This window comes from Grampus griseus, assembly GCF_964374135.1.
Source record: "Grampus griseus genome assembly, chromosome: 6".
Lineage (NCBI taxonomy): Eukaryota > Metazoa > Chordata > Mammalia > Artiodactyla > Delphinidae > Grampus > Grampus griseus.
Window position 1 is genome coordinate 80,089,777 of NC_139000.1, and position 27,029 is coordinate 80,116,805.

Consider the following 27,029-nt stretch of genomic DNA (forward strand, 5'->3'; position numbering starts at 1 on the left):
AGGAGCAGCAGCAACCCAAGGCCCCCAGGTCCTGCCGGGGGCCGGCCCAGAGCCCCACGTGCGCTCACCGGGTAGGCAGGAAGCAGTCCTCCGGGGCCCACGAGGTACTGGCTGTGCAGCAGGGGAGGCGCCCCCTGGGGCAGGCTGGGGGGCGCTTTGCCTGTGAAGGCAAACTCAAATGGAGTGAAGGGGCCACCACAAGGGCGAGATTCCTCACGTACTGTGGGCACGGCGGGTGTCGAGCCCACTGTCACGGTGCCGTCCCAGACGAGGCCACGGGCAAGAGGGGAGGGCAGCAGCCGAGAGAAACGGAAGCCATGCTAGGGGGCGGGGGAGACAGAGCACGTGCCACCACATCCAGGCTGTGTTACCAGAGGGGTCCGCGCCCCGCGGCACAAAACACCGCCACCCTCTCCTGAAGGCCGCACTGTGCCGAGAGGGCCCGAGCAGCAGGAACCGCCTGCCCCTCAAAACAAAGCAGGCCGGGCAGCGCCAGGAGAGGCACAGCTGGGCCAAAGGCGGGCGAGCAGTCGCTACCAAACCACAGTCTGCCCGGGTCTGGCTGCCAGGCAGTCACAGCAAGAGCAGAAGAGCCCACGAGAGCTGCTCCGTCATCTCAGCTCCAGGGATGAGCAAGGACAGAAAAGAATGGGGAGCTACGAGCACAAAGGCTGCCAGGGATCTGCCCAGGGGAGCGTGCCCCCAGACACTGATTTCAGAATCACCCAGAACCTGGCCCCCACATTAGCTCTGGAAGATCCGGCCTCAAGAGGTGAGTGGAACAAAGATGACAAGCAAGTGGCGGCACAGCCGGAGGGAGACTGTGAGCTTCCGATGCTCGTGGACCCCCCCCAGGCCTGCCCGCCTCGGCCTCCTCCCGGGAAGCAGAACAGCACCTTCGAGGGGCGGGGGAGCTGGAAAGGCCCCGGGGGGCACACACCTGAGGTCACCAAGGGCGTGGCCCTGGCACTGCTGCTGGGGGCACTCACAGCGGTACCGCCCAGGCAGAGGCTGTTGACCGTGTTCATGCTGCTTGGCAGGCTGAGCCCTGAGGACGCGGCACTCGAGGCACAGGTTGCTGCCGTTGAGAAGGTGGCTGAGGACTGGAGGGAAGGGGCGCTCTCCACGCCGGCATGCTGGCAAGACAAAAGCCAGGACACATGGATCTGGGGGCAAAGCACAAGAGTGCACGAGAACCGGCCTGGCCTGTGTGCCCGCAGTCTCAGATGGACCAGTGTGCTCACCGTGGCCTCTCACACTGCAGCCACAGTAGGCCATTGGGACACAACTCATCAGCTGAGCTTTCAAGACCATTAAAATGGAGATTTAAGACCAAAAAACCCTCCTAAAAAATCATTAAAGTTGCTCAGGCTTTGGTAAGTGAAACAAAGCACAGACACAGATGAGCACAGAGCATCTCAATATGAGGTGAAAAGCCACCTCACAGAAAAGCAAGGAGCCTCAGGAGAGTCGAGCCTGTGGCCACAAGCAGCCCAACCCAAGTCAGAGCCTTCCTGGCTCCTCTGACCTGAAGTCACAGGTGGCCAAGAGAGGCCTTTGCTCCAGGATCTGGTGACACTTTGTGGGTCACCAGGGACTACCAAGCAGGGCCCGGCCCGGCCCGGCCCTAGGCCTGCCCGACAAGAGCCACCGAGGAAAGAAGGGCAAAGCCTAGCAGAAAGCTGTGAAGAGCCTGAGTGCCAAGGGTCCTGCCCAGCTGCTAGTAAACGAGGCATCAGGAAGGGCTTCAGGGGCTGAGGGGTGGGTGGAAGAGATACACCTGGCTGGGCAAAGCAAGGGTCAAAGAGGAAGGAAAAGGCTCTGCAAGACTGAGACCAGCCTCCAAATCAGAACTTGTACGCAACAAAGAAGCCGGGAAACTCCTGGAGGGGAAGCTGAAGAAGCGAAGGACCAGGAGAAAGGGGGCCCCCGTGTGCTCTGCTTTCCACGGCACAGACGGCGCCGTGCGGGTCCCAGCCCCGCGGGCCGCCCTGCCCACCCGAGCACTAGTATCCAGAATCGGCTCAGCAAGTGAAGACCGCTGAAATTATGGTCTTCTGGGGCTCCTCGGGACTCCTGCCCCTTCCGCCTAGATGGACAGACAGAACCAGGAAGACGAGAGCCCAGGGTAGGGCCAGGGCTGCCCAGCACCCATTCCACGGCCCCCTGCGTGGAGCCAAGGGCACCCGCCACAGGATCAGGAACGGCTCTGACCACCGCACTGTGATGGTGGCACTGGCCACACAACCTTTCAACCACAGGATTAAAAAAAGAAAAAAAAATAAAAAGAACATTCCCAGACTGGGGAGTATGAGGAATCCACGGGAACTCCAGAGTCACTCAGCAAGCCTCTCCTACTTCAGTGGACCCTGGCGGCGTGTCTGTATCTGCCCCCTCACCTCTCAAATCTGTGAGGGAGACAAGCTGCTGGCTCGCTCGGACCATCCGACGGGGCTGCCACTCAGCCCCTCAGATGGGCCCAGAACAGCACAGCTGCACCAAACCTTCCACAGAACACGAAGGGCAGGAGAATACACTAGATTTCCTTTACAGACAAGGTAGGAAAGACCTGGCTGTGACAGACTATGATATATCCGACTATTCAAAAATCAATTCATAAAATGACAAACCTAGGAAAAATATTTGCACTTTCCATCACAAAGGGCTACCTACTACAGAAATAAAGACCACAGACCTGACAGGAAAATGAAAAATGTAAACAGCTCACCCAAAAAGAAATTAATGGCTTTCCAATATATAAAATAGATGTTCAAGCTCTTTCGATTAAACACTATACTGACGGGTCATTTTTCTATTAACACATTGGAAAAATACAAATATTTGGTAACATCATTTCAGGAGGACGTGGGGAAAGAGGACATTTCATTCTTTGCCAGTGAGATCTAAGTGGGTTAAAATCACTATGCAGAGCAATTTGTATAAAATGACAAATGCCTAGCAATTCCACCTCCAGGGTTTACACTCTAGACACAGCTGCACACGTGAAACACGTGCAGAAGGTTATCCACCGTTGTTTGTACAGGCACATCTCATGTTCTTGTGCTTCTCAGATACTGCGTTTCTTACAAAGTGAGGGTCTGAGGCAACCCTGGGTCAAGAAAGTCTATCAGCACCATTTTTCCAACAGCATTGGCTCACTTCCTCTCTCTGCGTCACATTTTGTTAATTCTCACAATATTTCAAGTCTTTTCATTATTATATTTGCTATAATGATCAGTGACCTCTGATGTTACAAATGCAAAAAGATTACAACTTGCTCAAGGCTCAAGTGATGGCTAGCATTTTTAGCTAATAATGTATTTTTAAATTAAGATATGTTGTTTTTGTAGACATGTTATTGCACACCTTAACAGACTACAGTATAGTGTAAACAAAACTTATATGCACTAAGAAATCAAAAGATATATAACTCACTTTCCCACAATATTCCCACGGTGGTGGTCTATAACTGAACCCACAGTATTTCCAAGGTATCAAGACTGAAAATGGCCCTAAAGTTCCATCAGAGGAGGCCTGATTAAATAATGTAATGCAGCAGGGCTGTGAAAAAAGAACAAAGAACTCTGATTCAACACAGAAACCTCCTGAAGCTACACTGTTAAGTGAGGGAAAAAGATAAAGGACACTATGTAGAGAATACTCCCATTTATATTACAGGAAAAGAAAAAGGGCAGAAGGAAAACTGCTATGTATGCATTTTATGGGTTTATAAAATACAAACTAGAGGATCAAGAAAATAGGAGGAAAAGGCGTACAACCAAGTAGAAAAGAGACAAAAACTTTTCAGTATATATCTTTTTATGTCTTTCGTTATTGAATCTGTGACGATGTTAGCAATTGTACTAGGTGATTCTGGCTGTGGCCATTGGGACTGTAAGATTTGGGGTTTCCTGCTAAGACACAGAGTGCAGCTAACCCATGAGAGCAAGAGCTCTGGGCTCCAACACACAGTGCCCGGAACAGGAGGCCAGCTCTGCAGGGCTCACAAAGGGAACATCTCAGGGCTCCCACTGGCCAAACAGGAGGCACTGGCTGGTGGGCAACTTACTCCAAGGGCAGAGATATTCACACCAATCTCTGCTATGAAGACAGTGATCTATGTGTTTTAAGACAAAGAATTATGTGTAAACTGATTTCACTTGGAAAGCTAGAGTATGAAAGCCATGATGTTAGCCAGGTCCTGATAAAGGATAGGACCTGAATCTTCCATTGCTTCATTCTACAGCGAAAGATTCGACTTCTTCTTCAGAGGAAACAAATTTCCCCCGGTTTCCCGACTCTCCCGTTCATCTGCACCCAAAACTTCCTTCCCTACTTGAGGAACCATCTACTTCCACCTTGTGGAAGCCTGCTGTCTCCCAGGAGAGGGACACTGTGCTCTCTCCAGGCACCTTTCCTTCCACGTTCCAGCCTCCCCAGCTGCTAGCACAACACCCGCCTGCTGCTCTGCCTCCTTGCACGGCCCGGCTGCCAGCCCTCAGCCCGCTCGGTCTAGACCGAGTCCTACCCAAGACCACGCTCCCAGCTCCACAGCTCAGAAGCCGCACCTCAGCAACCACCATCTAGGTCACTCTTCAGCGCACCAGGACACTCGCCCGCTTGTGCTTCCACTCTTGCCTCTCCATACCCACACTTCCTTCTTCAACAGCAACCTTCCCAAAGCCTCTGCCTCTGAGCTGGGGAAGATGGCCTGAGACGGCAAGAGTGAAGTCTCCACGACCACCAGCAACCTGGAATGCAGTTACACTGACTGGGCTGTCAGTCTCAGAGACACGCGAGCTCTCCCTTTCCTTTCAAGCACTCTCCCTACAGTGGGCTTCACAAAGTAACAGAGCATTCCCCAGGAACACTGCTCTTGATTAAACTTGACTTTTAGTAGAGCCCATGCGGAAGTTAGCAACGAGTCTACTTTCCTCTACAAAACTTGCAAAGACCTCAACATAAGAAGCCCCAGCAAATAAAACCAACCCTGCCAGATAGAAAGGTCTCTTATCATGAACAGGGAGCTCAGTGGGTTCTTGGGAACAAATTCACCACCTGACAGCCCTGCCAATCATCTATCAGGTGTGGAGAACCAATTCTTCCACAGAGACATGGACTTAGGAAGCAAGATGTCCTCCATGTTGCCTAGGAAATCATCTGTTCAAACCATGTACCTAGATGGAGACATTACAGCCAAGCTATTAGAGTATTTCAGATATTTAAAATCCAAAAACTAAAGCCCCACCTGCACATGACTAAGCTCCAAGCTGGCTAAGCAGGGTGCTGGGCGAGGGAGCAAGGAAAACACTTACCGTGTGTGACGTGCTGGTGGAGAGCACCGTGTGCGCAGAGGAGAGGCTGCTCTGGTGGCCGGAGAGAGAGCTGGAAGACAAGGCAGAGCCCCGCGTGTGCACCCCCCAGCACTCCACTCGAGGGACCCACGCGTCTAGGAGGGCTGCACACGAGCTTGCCCATCCCTTCACATCCTTCCTTCCATGTGGCCTTGGAACCCAGTCCAGGTGCTCTGTGGTCAGAAATGATCTAAAGGGTCACTCACCATGAGGATCTGGGACATCCTGCCCTAGGAAAGCTACAGAGCCAGCTCAGACAACTCTAACCATTTGCTCTGCAGACTGTAAATGCTAAGAACAGGATTGCACTAAGAACACGGCCAGCCCCAGAGACCCCATTATATTTGTGTGTGAGGGAAGAAAGTTCCTATGTTCAACCCCACATGCCAGAGACAGAGCTTGAATTCCCATCAAATGCAGAACTCAAACCAAACGCTTTTGTTCCTGGCTACAGGAGGAAAGAGGAGAAGTCTACTCAGAAGACAGGGTAAGGACCAGACAAATCCCATTCTCCTGCACCCTGTTCTGATAACTTGATCTCTGACACCACGACAAGTGCGAGGCAGTGACCTGCTCAGAAAACCCCCAGCACTCTCACCCCACATCACAGCAACGGGGCCCAGAATGCGGAGGAGAGACAAGGTTCGGGGCACCCTCCTGAGGGCTGAAGAAGAGTAGCAGTGACCCCTTGGACCCACCTGATTCCCAGGGGACCCAGGGCTCTGTGACAGCAGGGGCATTACAGGACAGCAAGGCTTTCACACTCGGTGCCTGTGAGACCCTACCCAGCCACCTATGCTGCGGCCTTACTGCAAAAGGCCAGGACATCATGCAGGGAGCAACAGTGGGTTCTGCTCATGGGAACAGCCATGTAGAAGGGCTCCAGGACTTCGCCCCCGTGTGCCTCGGACTCTGAGCCCGTATTTTCCACGTACCTGCTAAGTTGAGAGAGGGGGCTGCTGGACAGGTCACCAGGCTGGGACAAGGAGGGCAGAGCGGCAGTGTGCTGGGGTACAGAGGGCAGAAGCGGAGTGCAAGAGGTGGTGCTGGGCAGGGAGCCCACGGATGGGAGGGCGGAGGGAGGGTCTGTTGTCTTTGGAGCTGGAACAGATGAAGGAGCTGTAAGAAACAGATCTGTTTAGCGCCAGAACCAACCGTTAAGTATCAGAAATATGCTCAATGTTTTGTGACACGTCAGGCTCAGCTGAGACATATACAAAGTTACACCCCTGGGGAAAATGCACAAGCATGCCACAGGTAGGCCCTTCTCTGTCTGCTGCGACTATGGAGAGGACTGTCAGAACACAGGCCCCAGGCAAGGAGAGAAATGACATCTTTACCAGCATACACAGCCCCTCTGGGGTGAACATACTCCTCCCAACTAAAGGAACCCGACCCTGAGCCACACCCAGAAAGGGAAAGAGGCTCTAAGTTTGACAAATACAGTTACAACATGAGCACAGCAAGGGACAGTGAAAGTCTGGTAGGCGAACCACCCAGGGGTTAGGTCTGCTTCTATCAAATCAGGCTGACTTTGTGAAAGGTCACAGACAGTTTAGGGCAGGAAGGGGTTAATAGCCCAGGGTACATATACTGTGGAGAGCTACACAGGCCTAAAATCTGCAGAAGACACCCCTGCTGTCCACACCTACTTTCAAAAGCGCAGTGAGCACTTCCTTCGCATGTGCTTGAACAGAACAGACCTCAGAGCACACAAACGCACGCGTTAGGCTTTCAGAAGAGCATGAATGCGATCAATCCTAGCTGCAGAAAAGACTCAGTTTTAGTGCCATCCACACATACAACTCAGATATGTGCTTGGGAATAAAGCATCATTGTCTTTTCCAGTTAGGAGGAGGCAGCACCTTTCCTTGGGAGGCCCTGGGAGTCCAGGGGACACACACTAGTCTCTAAATGGAGGATAGCTCGAAAACCAGAACAGACAGCAACAGGGCAACACAGCACAGTCAGTTCTTAAGAGTGGTCTTCACAACCCTGAGGCTTGTTTTTTACTCACAGTCCTTCCCAAATGACACCTGTTCTTACAGAAACTAAACACACCATAGATGTCCCTGGCCCCAAACTCACCTCCCTGAGTGTCGGATCACGTTAATGACAGGTTCACGGAAAGCCTCTCAAAGAACGTGTGTTTGTATGAATTTGAATGTGTATGTGTGTGTGTGTGTGTGTGTGAGACAGAGAGAGAAAGAAAGAAAGGAAGAGAGAGAGAGAGAGAGAGAGAGAGAGAGAGAGAGAGAGAGAGAGAGAGACGGTTGGAGAAGAGAGCACAGGACATAAAAACCTATCTAAAACGTGCACTATGTTTTACGGACATTTCACATCTCATTATCTCACTTAAAATCTCCAGTACACCTCTATGTGCTCTCGACCCCATGCCTGGACAAAAGAAACTTCCCACTACGGCTTGTGGAATTCATACTTCCTGTGACACCAGTGTTCTCAGAGCTACCCACGTTATCACATGTGTCATTTCAATTCCAACTGAGGCCCACTCCTGGTCTGGCAAAATCCCATGGCCACTCTCCAAAAATTCCTAAATAAAGAGGGTCTTTTTGACTTCCATACCGATAGTGGATACCCATTTGCTTTACTGAATGATGAATGAAAATCAGTTTCATTTTAGACTATGATCATAACCATAGATAAATTAGCTAAGAACAAAGGAAACAACTAACGGGGATTCACCTACACTATCTCCAGTGATCACTGAGCTGTGCTGGATGTGGAGGGCCCCCTCCTTTTCTCCCAAGTGTTTATAGTGAGCAACATTTTATCTCTCTTCCTCACAATGTCTTTCCTGAACTAGCATGCCAATTTCTGCTTGAAATGTCTTTCACATTATTGAAGTGAGAGCCCTCCGAGCATCCTGGAACCTGGGCCTCTGAGCCAAGCGTCTTTTAAATCCAGCCTACACTCTACACTTGGGGGTGCAGTCTGACAAGGGCAGAATAATACAATACCTCCTTCTTGCTGTGGATATAACATTTCTAATAACACCATCAGCTCCAACCTGGTCACGGGGAATCTCTAGCTAAACTCAAAACGCAAAGAAATGATGCCAACGATGGATCAGACATAGCTCTCAGAAAAAATGTAGAAGGACTATTTTTGCAGAATTAGCCATTGGCCAATCGTTTTCCCATCACATTAGCTACGCTCTTTCTCTGTCTGTGGTTTCCACCAGCCACGACAAGAATAGTTAGCTCATATACTTACTGTCTACTGTCTGCTGACTTCGACTACCACCATGTCCATTCTGTAAGAAAGAGAAAAGAAAGTAAGCAAACCCGCAGAATCAAATGACAACCTAGATGACTTTCTACGGGATTTAGCCACAAACATATGAAGCATTATGAATTAAGCAAAGAACTATGGCCTATTTTGTTTTGTTTCTTAATAAAACGAGAGGCAATACAACAAATTCTTAATAAATCTCAACAAGCTGACATTTTTTTTAAAACAAACTGGGTATTTAAGGAAGTAACAAGGATAAAACATAAGACCAAAAGCACAGGAAGCAATGAAATAGTCCTAAAAATTATTAAGCCATAGGAAGGACTTAGGAATTCTCATTATATTGAAATCTCCACAAGCCTTCCTGTCTCAAGCACATTCTGTCTCCTGAGTACCCCCCATACAAGAAAGAAAATGTTTCCAAATTATAACAAAGATAACTTTCATACAAGGAATTATCATATTTTATATTATTAACAAAATGGTTCTCAGAGAAAGACGTTACTTTGAAACACGTTTTTTTCTGAACTGGGTGGGGAAAGAGTGAGTTAGGACTGTTTGGTAGTCAGTCCCAAAAATAACAGAATCTGAAAACAACTGGTTTGAGTTAACCATAAAGCACTTCACTGGAACCTTCTCGCAGAAGGAGGCATCCTCACAAGGAAAACTTTACTTCCACAGACTGGGTGGGGAGACCCGGCAAAGAGTGATTGACACTGGAACCTACAGGGCTCAGACACTGGTCCTGGATGGGAGAAGGAAGCTGAGGAAATGACCTTCTCACAAATGTCAAAACTACTTAAAAAAAAAAGACAAACCTTATAGCTTTTGACTCTGCCTTAACCAAAATCCAGTACAATTTCTGCTCATAAAATCTTAATTTACAACACATTTAGTCTTAAAACAATGAGATTATTTACAAGAAATGTAGACAATAAAACAGAACTGCTAGGAAAAAACAAAACGAGTTAAAAGACTGAAGTCAGAGAAAGGGAAACACCAATATACAAAGACAGGTGGAGAGCAATCAAAGTTCTACTCTTTTGCCTCCCTCTCAACGGGGGTTCACTATTCAGTAAATACATACACATGACATCAAGCATGTGCAGTCAAGACAGCACAAACCCTGACATACAAAGTCTTCTCAAAACTACACCAGAGGGCTTCCCTGGTGGCGCAGTGGTTGAGAGTCCGCCTGCCGATGCAGGGGACACGGGTTCATGCCCCGGTCCGGGAAGATCCCACATGCCGCAGAGCGGCTGGGCCCGTGAGCCATGGCCGCTGAGCCTGCGCGTCCGGAGCCTGTGCTCCGCAACGGGAGAGGCCACGACAGTGAGAGGCCCACATACCGCAAAAACAAACAAACAAACAACAAACAAAAAAAAACTACACCAGACAAAAAAAATAGAAAAGGGGAACGAAACAGCTGCCATCATAACTTAGGAACACTTCATCCCACCTAGAAAATCATTTTTTTAATTTATTTGGCTGTGCCGGGTCTTAGTTGTGGCATGCGGTATCTTAGTTGCAAGCATGTGGGATCTAGTTCCCTGACCAGGGGTTGAACCCAGAGCCCCTACATTGGCATCGTGGAGTCTTAGCCACTGGATCACCAGGCAAGTCCCCAGAAAATCATTTTTAAATACAAACAACAGAACAACAAGGTCCTACTATATAGCACAAGGAACTATATTTAATATCTTGTAATAATCTATAATGGAAAAGAATCTAAAAAAGAATATATGTGTATAACTGAATCACTTTGCTGTATACCTGAAACTAACACAACATTGTAAATTAACTATACTTCGATTAAAAAATATTATAAACAAAACCAAAACACTCCACAAACAATGGACAAATTGACACAACAAAGGAGCCATATTATTTGGGATGGGGGAAATTCTAGGCAGAAGCATGGTGGGAACAAAAATAAAGTATCAGATGATCAGGAGAGATCAGAAGTCTGGTTCAATTAGCTGAGCAAGAAACGAGGTGAACAGTGATACAGACAAGCAGAACAAGAGGTAAAGTTAGAGCTGGAACTGAGATGTCATGGAGATGACAGATTTAAGCACACAGTCTGATTTATGTTTTAGAAACTATAGACCAGCACGTTCCAAGGCAACGGAATATATTTTTTTAATTATTTATTTATTTTTGGCTGCATTGGGTCTTTGTTGCTGCGCGCTGGCTGTCTCTAGTTGTGGTGCGCGGGGGCTACTCTTTGCTGCGGTGCGTGGGCTCCTCATAGCAGTGGCTTCTATTGTTGCGGAGCACGGGCTCTAGGCGCACGCGGGCTTCAGAAGCTGTGGCACGCAGGCTCAGTAGTTGTGGCTCGTGGGCTCTAGAGTGCAGGCTCAGTAGTTGTGGCGCACGGGCTTTGCTGCTCCGCAGCACGTGGGATCTTCCCGGACCAGGGCTTGAACCTGTGTTCCCTGCATTGGCAGGCGGATTCTTAACCACTGCGCCACCAGGGAAGCCCGGGAACAGAATATTCTGCAATAATGAAAATACTGTCTGTGTGTGCTTGGTCTTATATTGTAGTGACTAACCATATCTAGACAGTGAGCATTAAAATGTGGTGTGTCTGAGAAACTAAACTTTTAATTGTGTATTTAATTTAAATAAACTACTACATGTGGCTAGTGGTTGCCATGTCGGAAATCACAAAAATAAACTTCTTAAAGAAGATATATGAAGAATACACGGCTTTTTAAAAATATGTAAACCAAGAAAGGCAAATACAGGTGGAAAATGAGAGCAACAAAATTTTGTACAGTAGAAAGCAGATTCCAGAGAGTAACTCTGACTTAGCTGACCGGGTAAAGCCAAATCATAAGCAACTGGTAGGGAAAACCAGAAAACCACTCAACTGACATCAAAGAACCACACCAAGCAACTCAGTACTTATATATATCACATAACTTTGGAAGTGGGTATGGAGGTAGGGCTAAACATAGGAGAAATGTTTTAAACTCTGTACAGCAGGGTGAATGCCCCCTTCCACCTTCTCCCACAGGCTCTAAACTTCATCAAGAGGGTAACACATGGCAAGGAGTACTATTAAAAAAACACAGATTAAGTCAATGCAGACAAAACAAATTATTCCAACGGCAGCCTTCTGTCTGCACTAGGCTCTTAAGACACTAACAGACAGGTATAGGTCCTACAGGGAAAAGACTAGAAGAACAGTCCCTGGAGAATCTAAACAAACTCAACAGAAAAGGCCCACAGGGGCTGATGAAGGAACTCCCCACCCCTAGAGAAATGGCCGCCCACACTGTCCCTCACGAAAGCCCACATCCAACAACCTACTGCCACAGGCAGTTAACCTTTTAGTATCAAGTGGGCAGCCTGGAATTACCAGACATTTGAGGAAAACATCTAACATGAAAGATGGAAAAGGAAGGGAGGAAAAGTCTCTTAAGTTGATACGTATAAATATTTCCTCAGAATCTTAGAAGGAAACCTAAGAAAAGACAACATACCCAAATTTCTGCTATGCCAATTCAATTGTTTTCATTATTTTCATGTTCTCATCCACTCTTTAAAGTAGCTCTCGCTATAATGCTTGAATGTCTTTGCCTTACAGGAAAGTGAAATATTACAGACTATAGTCCCAGCCTACGCCATCCAAGCCGCTCTGAACAACTCAGGGTATATCCTTACACTATGTACCAAGTGTCTGGGTCCATTCACACAATCCTTGTGCAAGGGTGCTTGAAACACAGGTTTCAAATGAGATGGCCACTAATGGCAAATCCAACGAACTATACGGATTCTACTTAAAAGGTTAGCCATTTCTAAAAGGAAATCTTAGCCAAAAAGCATGATTTCCCAACTACACACTGAGCTCCAAATAGGATTTCCTATGAGGAGAAACCGGAAACACCACTAACCATGATGGTTCCTGGAGCTGACTCCGATGGACTCACAGAGCTTTGGTACGCGCTCCTGTCATGCACAGAACTCTGGTCGTAGGAGGAAGATGTTGTTACGGGACTAGTGGAGCTCAGCGATGAGCTGGTCAGACTGGAGGAGGTAATGACTGAAGTTGTGTGGGTGGAGTTCTGCACTGCACTGGTCACTGCTAGGGAGGTATTCAAAGAGTCACTACAAAGAATAAAAAACATGAGACATAAATTTGTGTCACTTTACAGGTTTTCATGGAGTGGTTTCATCTCTTTATTGTCATATTCTAAATTAAATAAACATATCTGTAACTACAAATTTACACTACTGCATTATTTATTTAGTTGTTAATTTTTCTCGTGCAGGATCCAATCCAGGATCATCTGCATTACTTTTTATTTTTTGGTAACATCTTTATTTTAATTGCTTTACAATGGTGTTAGTTTCTGCTGTATAACAAAGTGAATCAGCTATACATATACACATATATCCCCACATCTCCTCCCGCTTGCGTTTCTCTCCCACCCTCCCTATCCCACCCCTCTAGGTGGTCACAAAGCACCGAGCTGATGGTCCTGTGCTATGCGGCTGCTTCCCACTAGCTATCTGTTTTACATTTGGTAGTATATATAAGTCCATGCCACTCTCTCACTTCGTCCCAGCTTCTTACCTGTCCCCCTCCCCGGGTCCTCAAGTCCATTCTCTACATCTGTGTCTTTATTCCTGTCCTGCCCCTAGGTTCTGAAGAACGTTTGTAGATTTTTTGATGATGGCCATTCTGATCGGTGTGAAGTGATACCTCATTGTGGTTTTGATTTGCATTTCTCTAATGATTAGTGATGTTGAGCATTCTTTCATGTGTTTGTTGGCAATCTGTATATCTTCTTTGGAGAAATGTCTATTTAGGTCTTACACCCATTTTTGCATTGGGTTGTTGGCTCTTTTGACATTGAGCTGCATGAGCTGCTTGTGTATTTTGGAGATTAATCCTTTGTCAGTTGCTTCGTTTGCGAATATTTTCTCCCATTCTGAGGGCTGTCTTTTCGTCTTGTTTATGGTTTCCCTTGTTGTGCAAAAGCTTTCAAGTTTCATTAGGTCCCATGTGTTTATTTTCGTTTTTATTTCCATTTCTCTAGGAGGTGGGTCAAATAGGATCTTGCTGTGATTTACGTCAGAGTGTTCTGCCTATGTTTTCCTCTGAGTTTTATAGTGTCCGGTCCTACATTTAGGTCTCTAAACCATTTTGAGTTTATTTTTGTATATGGTGTTAGGAAGTGTTCTAATTTCATTCCTTTTACATGTAGCTGTCCAGTTTTCCCAGCACCACGTACTGAAGAGGCTGTCTTTTCTCCATTGTATATTCTTGCTTCCTTTGTCATAAATTAGGTGACCATATGTGCGTGGGTTTATCTCTGGGCTTTCTACCCTGTTCCACTGATCCATATTTCTGTTTTTGTGCCAGTACCATACTGTCTTGATTATTGTACATTTGTAGTATAGTCTAAAGTCAGGGAGCCTGATTCCTCCAGCTCCGTTTTTCCTTCTCAAGATTGCTTTGGGGGGCTTCCCTGTGGCACAGTGGTTGGGAATCCGCCTGTCAATGCAGGGGACATAGGTTAGAGCCCTGGTCTGGGAAGATCCCACATGTCGCAGAGCAACTAAGCCCGTGCACCAGAACTACTGAGCCTGCACTCTAGAGCCCGCGAGCCACAACTACTGAGCCCACATGTCACAACTACTGAAGCCCGTACACCTGGAGCCTGTGCTCTGTGACAGGAGAGGCCGCCGCAACGAGAAGCCTGTGCACTGCAATGAAGAGTGGCCCCCATTCACTGCAACTAGAGAAAGCCCGCACGCAGGAACGAAGACCCAATGCAGCCAAAAACAAATAAATAAATTTATTTAAAAAAAAAAAAAAGATTGCTTTGGCTATTCGGGGTCTTTTGCATTTCCATAAACATTGTAAAATTTTTTGTTTCTATTTCTATGAAAAACGCCATTGGTAGCTTGATAGGGATTGCACTGAATCTGTAGATTGCTTTGGGTAGTAGAGTCATTTTCACAATGTTGATTCTTCTAATCCAAGAACATGGTATATCTCTCCATCTGTCTGTATCGTCTTTAATTTCTTCCATCATTGCCTTATAGTTTTCTGCTTACAGGTCTTTTGTCTCCTCAGGAAGTTTATTCCTAGGTATTTTATTCTTTTTGTTGCAAAGGTAAATGGGGTTGTTTCCTTGTCTTTCATATTTTTCATCCTTAGTGTATAGGAACGCAAGAGATTTCTGTGCATTAATTTTGTATCCTGCTACTTTACCAAATTCATTGATTAGCTCTAGTAGTTTTCTGGTGGTATCTTTAGGATTCTCACGTGTAGTATCATGTCATCTGCAAACAGTGGCAGTTTTACTTCTTCTTTTCTGATTTGGAATCCTTTTATTTCTTTTTCTTCTTCTCTGACTGCTGTGACTAAAACTTCCAAAACTATGTTGAATAACAGCAGTGAGAGTGGGCAACCTTGTCTTGTTCCTGATCATAGAGGACATGGTTTCAGTTTTTCACCACTGAGAACGATGTTGGCTGTGGATGTGTAATATATGGCCTTTATTATGTTGAGGTAGGTTCCCTCTATGCCCATTTTCTGGACAGTTTTTATCATAAATGGGTGTTGAATTTTGTTGAAAGCTTTCTCTGCATCTATTGAGATGATCATATGGTTTTTCTCCTTCAGTTTGTTAATATGGTGTACCACGTTGACTGATTTGTGTATATTGAAGAATCCCTGCATTCCTGGGATAAACCCCACTTGATCATGGTGTATGATGCTTTTAATATGCTGTTGGATTCTGTTTGCTAGTATTTTGTTGAGGATTTTTGCGTCTATGTTCATCACTGATATTGGCCTATAGTTTTCTTTCTTTGTGACATCTTTGTCTGGTTTTGGTATCAGGGTGATGGTGGCCTCGCAGAATGAGTTTGGGAGTATTCCTCCCTCTGCTATATTTTGGAAGACTTTGAGAAGGATAGGTGTTAGCTCTTCTCTAAATGTTTGATAGAATTCACCTATGAAGCCATCTGGTCCTGGGCTTTTGTTTGTTGGAAGATTTTTAATCACAGTTACTACTGCATTATTTAAATGATGCAACTGAAGATTCAAAAGAACCACCCCTCCCCCCTCCCAAATTAGACCCACCTAATTTAACTGACAGGCAGGGTGACATCTTTAAGGATCCTTAAGAATCTTTACGGAATCCAGATATTGTGAGTCCATCCTTAGAAAAGGGAACTCAAGCAATTATCAGATTTTGGCTCTAGAAAGTAAAAAATTTAATAAAATAGAATCTAAAATCTGGGATTCTCTATTTATAAAATATTCCACTGAAAGAAAATAAGTGTTGACAAAGATGTATAGAAACTGCATCCCTCATAAACTACTGGTAGGAATGTAAACGCTGCAGCCTCTGTGGGAAACGTCTGACAGTTCCTCAAGTGGTTAAATACGAGAGTTACCATACGATCCAGCAATTCCTAGGTATATATACAAAAGAAATTAAAGCACACAAAATTTTTAACTGAATTTTCACACAGCATGATTTATAATAGCCAAAAAGTGGATGCAACCAAATGTCCATAAACTAATGAATGAATAAACAAAATGTGATGTATCTGCAAAATGAAATATTATTTGGAAACAAAATGCATGCACACTATAACATGGATGACCCTTGAAAACACGATGCTAAGTGAAAGAAGTCAGATACAAAAGGCCACTTACTGCATTTTTTTTTAGTTATGTGCAGTGTCCAGAACAGGCAAATTCAGAGACAGATTACTGGTTTCCAGGGGATGGGGGAGGGGGGAAATTGGGAGTGACTGCTAACAGGCACAGGATTTCTTTTTAGGGTGATGGAAGAAATGTTCTGTAATTAGATACTGGTGATGACAGCACAAACCCATCACTACAGGGTGTCTTTTCTCCACCAGGTGATTTCTTAGGCTCTATTTTGTTTTACTTTGCAAAGGACTTAACTCAGTCAAAACCGGAGAGAGAAGTAGGAAGTTGTATACCTTAAAGATTTCGAATACAAGCTAATGGGAATCTGGCTACTATTTTCACTGCTTGCAGCTGATCCAAATTCAGAGAGAGACGGTTCTGATCCAAATTCCAAGGCGCCAAACTGGACATTTAATCCTGTGACATCTGCCGAACCAGGCATTTCCACTGCAGAAGCTGGGATCTGAAAAAGCAAATGTCAGCAACAGAAAAAACCATGATGTCAGCAACAGAGGTCAGAGATTCCAAGTCCCAAGGCCTACAAAGCTAACAAGCACTGGGTTCCCAGGGCATTGCGGGCAGGCCTGAGGAACAAGGAGTGAAAGGCTGAAAGGAAGGAAAAAGGAAGATGATTTTTTTTTTTTAAGAGAGAGAAAGGAACAGAGCAAAGAAAAATTAAGAAGTTAACAGGACCAAAAAAAAAAAAAGTTAACAGGACAATGGTCAGTGCCACCAACTACTTCTTTGAGCAAAGAGAGGGGGGAGGATTGTGGTGAAGGATGAGTGAAGAAGAGGGGCCTCTAATGAAAGCATTACCTGGTCAACGAACCACTCATCCTCTGTCTACAGAACACAGCTAAATACGTAAGAACAGCAGGTCCTGAGTTAAATACACAAGACCATCAGATTTCCTGAGCCAGACCTGTAATTTGAATGCACAGTCCCTGTCTCTTAGCACAAACCCATTCCCTCTATATTAGCCCAGTTGCTCAGAAATGACTGAGTCCTCATAAAGCAGTAAACTATGTACTTGAAAATCCCACAGGAACTAAGTGCTAAAATACGTCCATCTTTGGGACTGTGACTTCACGATGGAAGACCCACCTTAGAAGCTGGAGGTATTCGCCGTTTAGGGAGTTTGATGTGTTTAGGCTGTGGCTGGTGAGCAGACACGGCGATGTTTTCGACAGTCATGCTGGGAAGCTGCAGAAGTTTGTTCACAGTGGAGGTACTGCTGTCTCTGGGTGCTGACTCTCGGAGTTTCACCTGGGAAGGAAAGGACTCCAACCCAGGAGGAGGAACAGTGACTGCCTGAGTCTGCTGCTGCTGTCGTTGGCTCAGTTGGCTAAGAACAGGGGATGGCTCAGGCTGAGATTTGAAGTCTAAGAAGGTGGGGGGGTGGGGGGCAACAATCAATCATTTAGGCACATGAGCTCACAGCTCCCTCTTCCACCAGCACTGATGCTGAAGGGTTGCTGTCATCACTAGCTTCTCCCAACCGTCTTCTAGCTGAATCCCAAACGTGGTGTGTGCGTGTGTCTATAATGTTTAACAACCGGTATATGATAGATTGAAAAGAACACCTGAATGGGTTTGTAGCTAATGTCTTATGAAGAGAGGAGATTCAGTTTATGCTAAAGCATATGGGGTGGGGAATAGGTGTTTTATATTAACTTCTGAAAACTATTTTATTGATTTTTTTCCAGTAAGTAACATATGGGATATTACAAAATCTAAAAGGTACAAAAATACACATGAATGTGATGTGAATACAAATCACCCTTCCACCCCATCCCCAAATTTGATCCACAGAAGCAGACACAGTACCCAGTTTCTTGAATATCTTCAGATATACTGTTTCAGTATATATACATAGAGACACACACACACACATATATCTTGCTTCCTCGCAAACCATTTAGTTTTCAGAGACTGTTCCACATTAACGTATAAAGAGCTACTTCATTTTTATGATTACAAAGTAATCCATCATACATAGGTATTGATTTTTAAAACCAGTACTGTATTAATAAACTTTTAGGTTTTCCAATCTCTTGCTATGAAAAACAATGCTGCAATGAATATATTTCTACGTAAGACATTTTGGTCAAGTGCAAGTATATCTGTAGGATCAATTGCTAAAATACAGCTGCTGGTTCAAAGAGTGACTATATTTTAAATTTTGACAAACACTTCAAAATTCCTATCCATAGACAGAACACAAACTTTTTAACATACTGCAATACCACACTTTTATCCTTCCTAGTTTGATTGGTGGAAAAATGGCAGAAAAGACACAAATTAAAATGATATAAGTTTCAGGGCTTCCCTGGTGGCTCAGTGGTTAAGAATCCGCCTGCCAATGCAGGGGACATGGGTTCGAGCCCTGATCCGGGAAGAACCCACATGCCGCGGAGCAACTAAGCCCGTGCACCACAACTACTGAGCCCGTGCTCCTAGAGCCTGTGCTCCGCAACAAGAGAAGCCACCGCAATGAGAAGCCGGCGCACCACAACAAAGAGCAGCCCCCGCTCGCCACAACTAGAGAAAGCCCACGCGCAGCAATGAAGGCCCAACGCAGCCAAAAATAAATAAATTTTTTTTAAAAAATGATATGTTTGGCTAAAAATCATTGCATACACTTAAGTTTTCTTTGCCTATGAACTCTGTCCATACCCTCTCTTGACCATTTTTTTACTTCGTTGTTGGTCTCCTTGATTTTTAGTTAGTTTTTATATTAAGGAAGTTAGCCCTTTGCCTATGATACAAATTTTTTTTTCATAGGTTGTCTCCCTTTTCATTTGGTTACGGTGTTTCCTATCATATCTAGAAAGGTCTACCTCACACAGAGTATATCAAAATCTTCCCATGTTTTTCTCTATTATTGTTCTAGATTCATTATTTATGTTTGGGTATTTCACTCATTTGGCACTTTGCTGAAGAGTGGGAGTTAGGGATCCAACTTCATTTTCCAGCCAGTTACCAAACAGAAATAAACCATCTTTCCACCATTGAGTTGAAATGCTACCTCTGTCATATAGGATAGAGGTTGGCAATCCTTTTCTGCAAAGGACAAGACAGTAAATATTTTAGGCTCTGAAGGCCTTCTGTTAGCAAATTCTCAACTCTGCCTTTGTAGATTGAAAGTAGTTATAGGAAAAACAGAAATGAATGGCTGTGGCTGTGTTCCTATAAAAGTGTACTTACACAAACGGTGGCAAATCCAGTTGAAGGTTTGCCATCCCATGACTTAGTATATTTCCATCATAGATGAATCTATTTTTGGCTTGATATTAGAGGCATGTACAAAGAAAACAGGCTTTTAAAGAATATGGGAATAGCACGCTCAAATCTAAAAACTCACACCACTTATCTGTTAAGTGTGCAGAAAAAAGTTAACATACATAGGAGGCCTATAGCTGCCATCAGAAATGCCAGCTTGCAGATGGGCTCTCAGCTTCTGTCTGGGAACAGGGAATTTTGGTATGTTCTAGACAAAGGATGACTACACTCTAACTGATAAAAGGGATTCTCTGCTCCTCGATTATTTGTACAATGTGGTTTATGTTGAATACTTGCTTTCCTTCTGGGATCCTACAATTTTGGTTTGTACTAGGTGGAGGGTGCCCATGTAACCAAGCCCCCCAGTAAAAACCTTGGGCACTGAATCTTTAGTGAATTCCTTGGTAGACACGACTTCAAACCTAGAGTAGTCTCAGGTACTTCCATAACAGTAAACCATTTCATTCAGCAGAGAAATGTGCTTCCATGTCTCTCAATACACCCTAAACATAAACCAGACAGCTGACCCTATGGTTAAAGTAACCCCCTGCTATTGTGGCATGTGTGTGTTGGTGAGAAATGGTGGTTTAATGTCAAAAAGTCTATGGGAGTACAGCTTAGAAAACATCCAACTTACACATGATGCCTTTAAATTATAAACCACAGACATTAAGGCTGGACCAAATCATGGTGGATACATGCATGTGTTAGAATCAGAAAGCAACCAGAGGATGTGATTTAAAGTGTTGTCCACATTCCACCTTCTTATTCTAATAAAGCTAAAAAAATCTGTCTAGGCATTTATTCAAAGTGTTGTTTCCTTATATTTGCATGAATATTTCCATGTTTTTGCACATCTCTTCAAGGTATATACTTACTACTACTACTATTATTAACAAATAAATGCAGGTATTTATACAATGCCAAGCTGACTGATTTAACTCAGCAACTCTGCAGAAGTTCTACTAAAAAAGAAATATGTCTGGTCAAATCCACATTAGTGTGCAAAAGTCAACCTGCTCTGCTAATTTTCGGCATGTCCTCACTAGGGGCAAACCACCACACTTACCAAAATACACTTACCAAAATGACTAAGGACTGAGGACTGGGATGCTGAGGGCTTGAGGTCCCAAGAAGAAGCGGTTGTGGGAGGACCTGTATTATTCTGCTGTGAACTTGGGGTGGTGGTAAACTGGCCCAAACTTGGAGCTTCCAACTGGTCCAAAATCTGGGAGCTGGTGATGTTTGCCATTTTGGAAGGTGCGAGCTCTCCAAATCCTGAACCAAGGACGGATGACTTTAAAGGGAAAGAAAAGCAAAAGTCCTCAGCGATACAGAATTTCTACAACAGGCTCTAAAACACACCATGTATTTTCACAAGGATTTAAAAAATTATAACCTAAAACATTCTGAATTAGTAAGAATCATCTGAGTAAATACTACATGAAAACATTACAAGATCTGACTACATAAATCCAACAGTCCTTCCTGATTCTGATACAAGAGGTTAGAGGGGGGCTTCCCTGGTGGTGCAGTGGTTAAGAATCTACCTGCCAATGCAGGGGACATGCGTTCGATCCCTGGTCCGGGAAGATCCCACACGCCGTGGAGCAACTAAGCCTGTGAGCCACAACTACTGAGCCCACGTGCCACAACTACTGAGCCCACGTGCCACAACTACTGAAGCCCGCGTACCTAGAGCCCATGCTCCACAACAAGAAAAGCCCGTGCATCGCAACGAAGAGTAGCCCCCGCTCGCGGCAACTAGAGAAAGCCCGTGCGCAGCAACGAAGACCCAACGCAGCCAAAAATAAATAAATAAATAATTTTTAAAAAGAGGTTAGAGGGAAGGGGAATATTTGCCCTAGACTTTAAGAAATTGATTTTTATTTAAAAAGTGATGTCACAAGTTCACAAACACAGTACTACTCTTTTTAAAGTAAAGAGAAATACCATGAATAAAATGACAGAGACAAGCCTGAAAAACAAAATACAGTCTTTAACTTTTTAATGTTTTTAATAGGTTTAGTCACAGAAAGATCAGCCATCGGGTCACCCGGCAAGATCAGACGCAGGTCACAGTACTTACTTAAAAAGTTTGTATTCTAAAATCAGATATGAATTACACAGGTGGTATTTGTGTATTGAGCAGATTCCCTAGACACTACTGTGTTTATTTCAAGGTGTTCAGATGACTAACTACACCAAATACGCTCCCAATGCGAATGAAAGCCTATGACTAGACAACATACAGTTGCAGATCAACTGCATTTTTACTTATCACGATCATTCAGTTTCTGGAAAGGTTAAGTCCTTTGTCAAAAATAACTTTGCAGGGACTTCCCTGGCACTCCAGTGGTTAAGATTCTATGCTTCCACTACAGGGGGGCACAGGTTCGATTCCTGGTTGGGGAACTAAGATCCCACATGCCGTGTAGTGTGGTCAATAAATAAATAAATAAGTAAACAAGCAAACATTAAAAAAATAAAAAAAAACCTTTCCATAACCATCTTAAAGGTTAAAAATAGAAACAATTTGCATTTCATCAAGAGGTCAGATCTAGAGAGCAGAATTATTTCTGCTATCAATTCCCAAAGGCATGGACTATCTATCCCAGTTGTTCTAAAGATATCCAAATTCTCCAAAACTAGGCTGTCGGCAATTATTGCACATCAAACACAGAATCTGCTTCTATTAGAAAGTTGTGCTAACATTACTTATTGCTACTCCTGATTCTGTGCTCATGCTGCCCGCTACACTACTCTTATGTTGCTATAAATCCGCCAAAACCCAGCTCAAGCCTACTTGCTCAATAAAGGCTTCTTGGATGATGCTTCTATTTTTTCTCTGTTTTCTGACCTAATCTCTATCCTGTTTCAGCATTTAATCTTAACGCACTTTCTGTGTGTTTCACAACACGATGACATCACTGCATCAATGACTAGCACCTTGCTTTAGGTAACACTTAGCACAGGACTTTAATTCCACCTATGCATTTCAATCAATGGGGGCAGTTTACAAATGTGTCTATTGGTACACTTGTGCACATGCACTCACATATACATAAGCACACACAAGTGCCCAAGCCCAAAGATTCTGACTGGTCTTGTGTAGAATCTGGTATAATTTTATTATTATTACCATTATTAATGTTGCTATTAACTAAAGTTTTCCAATGATTATAAAAGTATAGTAGGGTTGGAACTTCCCTGGTAGTCCAGTGGTATAAGAATCCGCCTTCCACAAGAGGGAAGACATATGGGAACATATGTTTATGTATGACTGATTCACTTTGTTATAAAGCAGAAACTAACACACCATTGTAAAGCAATTATACCCCAATAAAGATGTTAAAAAAAAAAAAAAAGTATGTTCTTAATCTCCCAATCCATTAAATAAATTGTTGACTTTCTAATAAAAAAAAAAAAGAATCCGCCTTCCAATGCAGGGGACACTTAATTCCTGGTTGCGGAACTAAGATCCCACATGCTGTGGGGCAACTAAGCCTGCGTGCTCTAGAGCCCACACGCCACAACTAGAGAAAAGCCCGTGCACTGCAATGAAAGATGCTGCATGCTGCAGTGAAGATCCCGTGTGCCGCAGCTAAGACCCAATGTAGCCAAATAAATATTTTTTTTTTAAAAAAAGTACAGTAGGGTTGAGAACCACTGCTCTAATATGCTAAACAAACAATTCTTACTCCAGTTTCTCCAGATGTTGTCCACAACAAAAAGCAACATACCTGGGGGATGCTGTAAAAAGCAGAAACAAAAACAAAAACTCAACTCACGTCTTATCTACGCTCTCAGTGGCCTGACTATGATTCCAGCAAGTCAGCAAGGACATCACATCAGTATACCAGTGGCAGATGGAGGAAAGAAATTGGATGGTTCAATCAAACTCAGGGGTATTACTGGGCCCTCTCAAAACAGAGACAGCACCCTGCCTTGGGCCTGTCCGACTTCAAGCACTGATACCCTCTCAAACACTATCAACAATGGCACTAAAAATGTCAAGTTCCCAAGCCAGTTATACTTGACATGACATGACTATGTAGAGTAGAAGACAGCAATGAAAAGTTTACATATTCAATTCTCCATTTTTTTAGGGAACAGCAAAGGATTTTGAGTCAAGTGGGAGAGGGTGATTATCATATATCGTATTCATAAGAAATTCCATTTCAACTGTAGATTTCAGGTAAGACACAGCAAAGAATGAACAAAAGTAATTGTCACTAGGGAAAGCTGTGGATCTGTAGTCCTTCCAACCTCCCCTCTGCCAACTCAGAACTGCCCACACTTGGACAGGGACTTGAGTTCACCATTCTGCAGCTACATTCTTTCACGTTCTATGCTCTTTTATTCCCATCACCTATCTTCATATGCTTCACTAAAGGTTCCTGAACTTTCTGACGGGAGTTTAATTCTTATGGGAGCCAGAGTCATATATGCAGCAACAGATGACACTGTTCCATTGAAAATGCATTTAAATTTTTAAGGGCCTCTACTACATAATTTTTTGGAATAACAAATAAAAATGAAAAAAATATAAGAACCTAGGCAGACCTAGAAAAAACTGTTCTTGCATATTAGCAAGCCAATACTCACAAACATTAGCATTTAAGTAAACTGGAAAACAAATGAAAATTTAACATCTTAAGTACAGAGACAGACTTTGAAACAAAATCCAAGAAAAAAAAATCATTAGTAAGAAGGATGCCTAACTAAATGATTATAACTAAACTAATTCATAATTCAATGAATCATAAAGAAGTATTTTTATCTTCATCCAGAAAACTCAGTAGTTGAATTCCACATGGCATCATCAGATATGTGCTTGGAAATTATCACATCATTGTTTTCTGGACTGAGATCTAGTGTAGAAACTTTTATATGTAAAAAATAACCATAAGGCATGTGTCATTCTAGAATACATTTGCTCATGGGTACATTCCTTAAAATCCCATACTGAAATAAAAGTGCGTTACCAGACTCTGAGGTGGATAGGGATTGACAGCAGTGGAGCTGCCAGTCCCTTGTGCCATCTGACTGTTGTGCTGAGAATTTGTGAAGACAAGGGCTTGGCCAAAGCCCTGCTGTTGGGAAGTTTCAAAGGAGTTGACTTCTGAGGCTTGACTGTTGTGAGGAACAGGCTTCTGGAGCAAGGCTACCAGATCAACACTAAGCAGACAAAAAGCAAATGAAGAATGAGTCACAGGCAAATCTCACCAAAAAAATGAATTTGAGAAGGGAGTCAATATTAAGTAATAAGTTCATGCTAAAAATAATCGCAGTGACAAAAACCCTTGGAAACTGGAGTTTAAGGGAGCCAAAAGCAGGGAATCAATCATCCGCCACACACTCCTCCTCCCCAAAAAGCATACCAAGCCACAGAGAGTGAAACAGGGCTTTGCAGAGAAGAGAAACGAAAAGGTGCATTAAGATGTTTCCACAGAAATGGCACAATGACAACTGATTGGAAAACCTGGAGCAACTGAGTACACTTAAACAGTTCTCTCAAGTTTGGCTTGTTTCCTTTAGAATATTTGGCTCCCTTTATCACTTGAAACCAGTCTCTCTTAAACTTCCCTAAAGGAGAGGGAATCCATATTTTTGAGGAATGAGGACCAAAGCCGTACTAGACCACTGAAGCAGTCTGACATTTATCATAAATATTCCTATAAGTTCTGCATTCTATCCAATAATATATTTACATTTATATAAATCTCATATAATTTCTCTCTTAAATATTTAGGAAAAAATGCACAATATATTAACAAATACTCTGTTAACTAGGATTCTTATAACGTCCCCAGAAAGACAGAGATCCAAATTTGAGAATCATGGTCTTAAAACCTGAAAGCATGAGGAAGAAGTGATCTTCCAAGTAATATACTACTTGACATGGGAATGAGCCACTAATTTCTCCACAGGATGACCTAACATGATAATTTGCTCCATTAAATCTTTTTAAAGGCCAGTTCCCAGGCAGTTCTCCTAACGGAAACTCTCACCATGCCAGTGAGGCAGATTCTAGAAGGTCAAATAATTCAAAACTCACTTGTGATATATAGCAAAGTTCCTAGGCCGAAGTTTCTCTCCTTATCCACTACCAACTCTCATGTTCCCATAACCGGATTGAAGTTATGGGATCCAGTATTTTGGACCCCAAGTTACTGTTCTAACTTATGACAGCCTAATTCTAGGGATACAAATCCATGGTGGTTATATTACATATGACCCATCTTAAAAGTTCCATTACTAAAAAAACCAGAACCAAGTTCGATTCCAAAAGATTGATAAGACATATGCATGAAAAACAGTCCAGCACTGTCTTCTGAAAAATAACCATTGAAAAGGTCCATTTCTTATTCTTTAAATGAAAATGATCCTATCAAATTCATTGAGTACTAAATACAATGCAGAAGTTATATCCGTTTAGGGGAAATTCTGAGCAATTCACAAAATATATTGCAAGACATAACCTTTGATCGTTTTTATTTCCCTATAATGAAGTCTTATAACCATCACATTTAGCAAGAGATTGAGCATGTTGGGCTCAAAACTGTCTTCAATGCTCAGATGTCATATATATCAAGGCTCTCATCCTTCTAGATCACTGCATTTTGAAACCATAATCAAAGGTTTTTAGGATGCAAATAAATGCTTTTCAATAATTCAATTCTGCACACATTCTAACAATGTTTCTATTACCCCAAAAGCTCCTTCCTTTTCTGTAATCCATGAAATCAGTAGATTAAAACTAGTAGAACCCATATAAAATGAGAAGTTGTACTACCCTGAGAAGATCTAAATAAATGGTATTATATGAAGAAACCAAAGGATAGTTCTGTTAAGTTTATTTGTCAAAAACAGTATGCTTACAAAAGTAAAAAAAGAACCATTAAATAGATTTAACATTATCTCTGTCACAAATTCTAACACAAACATAATCGCTATTTTAATTCATCACTGATCACAACAAATTAGGAAATGATGGAGGCTCTGTCAGCTCACCAAGTAAGTTAGGGATAAAATAAAAGTCTCACACAAAAAAGAGAAAAAACAGAAAGAGAGTCAAGAAAAGGGTTAAAAAACAGAAAGAGATCTGAGGAAGAAAACAACTCTCCTGAGACAAGAAATTTCAATTATGCTTTGACTAAAAAACAAAAGGTGGGGGAAAGCGTTTACCTTTGCCCAGGTGTGACAAGATGCTCTGCTGGAGCAGATGAGGAAGTGAAGACCTTTGTTTCAGAAAGCTGTTATGAAAGGATTAAAAATATTTTAATCTTATTTTAATCAAAATGTATCAAATTCCTGACAATTTTTAGTCACTGGTACTCTTATTCTAGTTCACCCAAAAGGTGGTCAAAGGAAAAGAAATATACAAGTGATTATGGCACATAGTTTTCTTATGGTGAAGACAAATTTAGATTGATAATCCCACA

The 27,029-nt window shown here is 43.4% G+C and overlaps 1 protein-coding gene across 7 annotated transcripts in view; it reads right to left on the reverse strand.

The window, feature by feature from the left end:
* The window catches only part of UBAP2 (ubiquitin associated protein 2), a 125,868-nt gene that overhangs the window by 5,089 nt on the left and 93,750 nt on the right, over positions 1 to 27,029 (reverse strand). For 3 of the 7 annotated variants that reach the window (XM_082656203.1, XM_082656201.1, XM_082656204.1), the window contains 11 exons: positions 26,773 to 26,840; positions 24,570 to 24,762; positions 20,665 to 20,878; positions 17,404 to 17,681; positions 16,593 to 16,762; positions 12,512 to 12,725; positions 8,592 to 8,631; positions 6,290 to 6,473; positions 5,316 to 5,385; positions 941 to 1,136; positions 69 to 160 (listed from right to left, as the gene is read on the reverse strand). In XM_082656203.1, coding sequence (XP_082512329.1) covers positions 69 to 160; positions 941 to 1,136; positions 5,316 to 5,385; positions 6,290 to 6,473; positions 8,592 to 8,631; positions 12,512 to 12,725; positions 16,593 to 16,762; positions 17,404 to 17,681; positions 20,665 to 20,878; positions 24,570 to 24,762; positions 26,773 to 26,840 — 1,719 coding nt within the window. Of the gene's footprint in view, positions 1 to 68; positions 161 to 940; positions 1,137 to 3,435; positions 3,562 to 5,315; positions 5,386 to 6,289; positions 6,474 to 8,591; positions 8,632 to 12,511; positions 12,726 to 15,717; positions 15,832 to 16,592; positions 16,763 to 17,403; positions 17,682 to 20,664; positions 20,879 to 23,372; positions 23,499 to 24,569; positions 24,763 to 26,772; positions 26,841 to 27,029 lie in introns of those variants that run through there. The other 4 variants (XM_082656207.1, XM_082656202.1, XM_082656205.1 and 1 more) reach the window with 4 other exon arrangements.